We start from the raw sequence: 2674 nt of genomic DNA on the forward strand, positions 1-2674 counted from the left end.
TTATAGTTACAAATAGATCGGATTATTTCTAAAGAAAATCCCCAGGAGACATGTCTGTTATTGAACAGACTCATCAGTTCCCGCCTGGTAAGTTTCAGCTCGTTTTGAATTTGACGATGCCTAACAGCAGTATTTCTTTTTTCCGTGTCTTCTACTATGCGTTTCAAGTGTCTTATTTCGGCTTTCAAGGACAAAATTTGGTTATGAAGATCCTGTACATTACTGTTTGCACCGGTGAAGTTGCTGCCATTAGCACTTGTGTTGCCCTCTATTTCCTGTGCGCAAAAGTCGTCTGTCCCAGCGATGATAATAACTATCGGTGCGCGGACAACCACATTCAGTATTTCATCATCAGTGATGTACGGGCATTTTTGCCTCAACAGATTGATACGTCGATTATGATGGCTCTCTGGGACAAGGATACTCCGGTTGAGGCTAAGCAATAATGCAATTATAGATAGGTTTTTTCTTCTGGTGGGTGTTGAAAATTAAAATTTGTAAAAGACCCTCCACGACTTCACTTAAAAATTGTAAATTCAGTAAAATAGTGTATTGCTGCTGCAGCGCTAGCGGCTTCTCTCTCCATATTTTTATGTTCGGCCTTACGTTTCTTTGCAGGCGTATCGTCTTTCTTTGTCATAATCTTAACTTATGACATCAGTCTTATTCTCTTCAGGAATGACTGTGCTTTCTTGGTCATAACCTTAACTTATGACCAAGCTATTCTCTTAAGGATTGACTTTATTTAAGAAAAAAGTTATGGTAGCTAATTACCACTACGTTTTAGCAGTCTAAGGGTGGTTCTTAACGAGAGGTCTCCATTAAAAGTAAATAAAATTAAAGGGTACTTTTGCGACGGTCCTTGGCTCAGTTTTTTTTTGTTGGAATTGAAACCGTAGCCATCCTAGTGGTTGATGAAATCCAATAAAAATTAGTATACCTATGCCGCACAAAATATACGAGCAATACTACGTCTTGCTATTGGTTGCAATATGGTAGAATATTGAGTGCCAAAGCGTCGTTGTGTGAGCCGTTTTGACATTTTGACATTTTGTAAACATACATTTTAGTTTTTGTTTGTTATAGTATACTAGAGTACAGTACATCATTGCATACATACTTTATGAATCTTCCGTTGGTTGGTTGTAGTGTACTATATTATATACAGGAAGTAGTTCATAATAACAATATCGCTCTTAAAGAACAAGGCGGTAACACACAAGCGACGAGTGATGCTGTCTAAACTTTACTTGCTGCTGAGAGCAATGGAAAGGGGGTGACGGACTTTCCAGCTTTCAGGTGAAGTGCAATAGTGGGGTGCTTGTTGCTCGTACTCACGCGAACTGGCAAACACTCTGCGCTCTGCTACAAGCAGAACGCAGCTTTGAGAACAATTTTCGTTTGAAGTACCCAAAGTTTTTGTTTCTTGCACGTGAGATAAACGAAACATGCAGAAGAAACAAAAAGATGGGCATGTTGAGAGGAGGTGCAATAGACGTGGAGGTACAACTTGCTGTCTTCCTGCGTATAGCAGCCGGCGGAAAATACCAAGATATTAAAATTGCGTTTGGGATTTCTTCTGCTGCTGTTTACTACATATTCTGGAGAGTTTTATACGCAATTGATGGTTTGAGTTTCCTGTATTTCCGCTTTCCAAAAGAGGGAGAAGATATTGCCAAAGCAGCAGAAGAGTTCAAATCACACTCTACTCACGGGGTGATTAGCCGTTGTGTTGCCGTCGCCAATGGCTTATTTGTGCGCGTAGCTTTTCCTCCATTAAATAGATGTCAGTATAGGCGTCGTTTATATTCTGGACATAAGACTGGTTATGGGCTGAATGCCCAAGCCATGTGTGATGCAAACTATAAGTTTGTTGCATTTTCTATCGTGGCATATGGTAGTATGTATGATCGTCGAGCTTGGGAATATAGCAGGTTTGACCTGCTAGTGGATAATTTACCCATGTTTTACTACGTACTGGGTGATGTAGCCTACAGATGTACCAACCATATGCTTACACCCGATCCTGGCACTTGTGAAGCATTAGACGATGCATGGGACGCATACAATTATTTTCAGTCCCAATCTCGCATGCATATCGAGCAGGCCTTTGGAATCATGGTCCGAAAATTGGGCCTTCCATGGCAACCCTTGCGTTTAGATTTCAAACGCGCTCCAAGAGTTGTTACAGTTCTAGCTAAGCTACATAATTATTGTCTATCAGGAGATGGATATAGACGAGCTAATAATCTAGATGCAGGAGCACCGCGTACGGATATAAATGGGCGTCTAGGACCACAATTTCGGCATCCCAATCGTACTCTCCGGCCTTCGTCTCTTAGAGGCAAAACAGAGCGCGAAGTTATCAAGCAGTACATAGAGACCAACAAATTATGCAGGCCTGATTCAAATCTGGAAAGAAACAAGAATGGAACAAGATAATAAACATTATATATAAATGCGGGTACACACAAACATGTACACCCGCACACAATCATGTACAACAACACACAAATAACCAAGCACACACAAACCGATTCAAGTGCAAGTGTGCAGGACCAAAGAAGCCCACACGCACTTGCATTGATCCATGTGTGTTTGGTAGTTTGTGTACACGTATGCGCGTTATGTACACATGTACACGTGTGTGTGTGTGTGTACACACATATATAAT

At 40.9% G+C, this 2674-nt stretch overlaps 1 protein-coding gene across 1 annotated transcript; it reads left to right on the plus strand.

The window, feature by feature from the left end:
* The first annotated feature begins 9 nt into the window (after window positions 1-9).
* SARC_11221 (hypothetical protein) lies at window positions 10-695 on the plus strand. Its single transcript, XM_014294698.1, has one exon. It carries the CDS (start codon window positions 51-53, stop codon window positions 444-446), a length of 396 nt encoding a protein of 131 aa, XP_014150173.1. The 5' UTR covers window positions 10-50; the 3' UTR covers window positions 447-695.
* The last annotated feature ends 1979 nt before the right edge of the window (window positions 696-2674 follow it).

The sequence above is a fragment of the Sphaeroforma arctica genome, assembly GCF_001186125.1.
Source record: "Sphaeroforma arctica JP610 unplaced genomic scaffold supercont1.1578, whole genome shotgun sequence".
Classification (NCBI taxonomy): domain Eukaryota; class Ichthyosporea; order Ichthyophonida; genus Sphaeroforma; species Sphaeroforma arctica.

Excerpts from the sequence above, each read along its gene's own strand:
- SARC_11221 (XM_014294698.1), top strand. The coding sequence starts at position 51 with ATGTCTGTTATTGAACAGACTCATCAGTTCCCGCCTGGTAAGTTTCAG.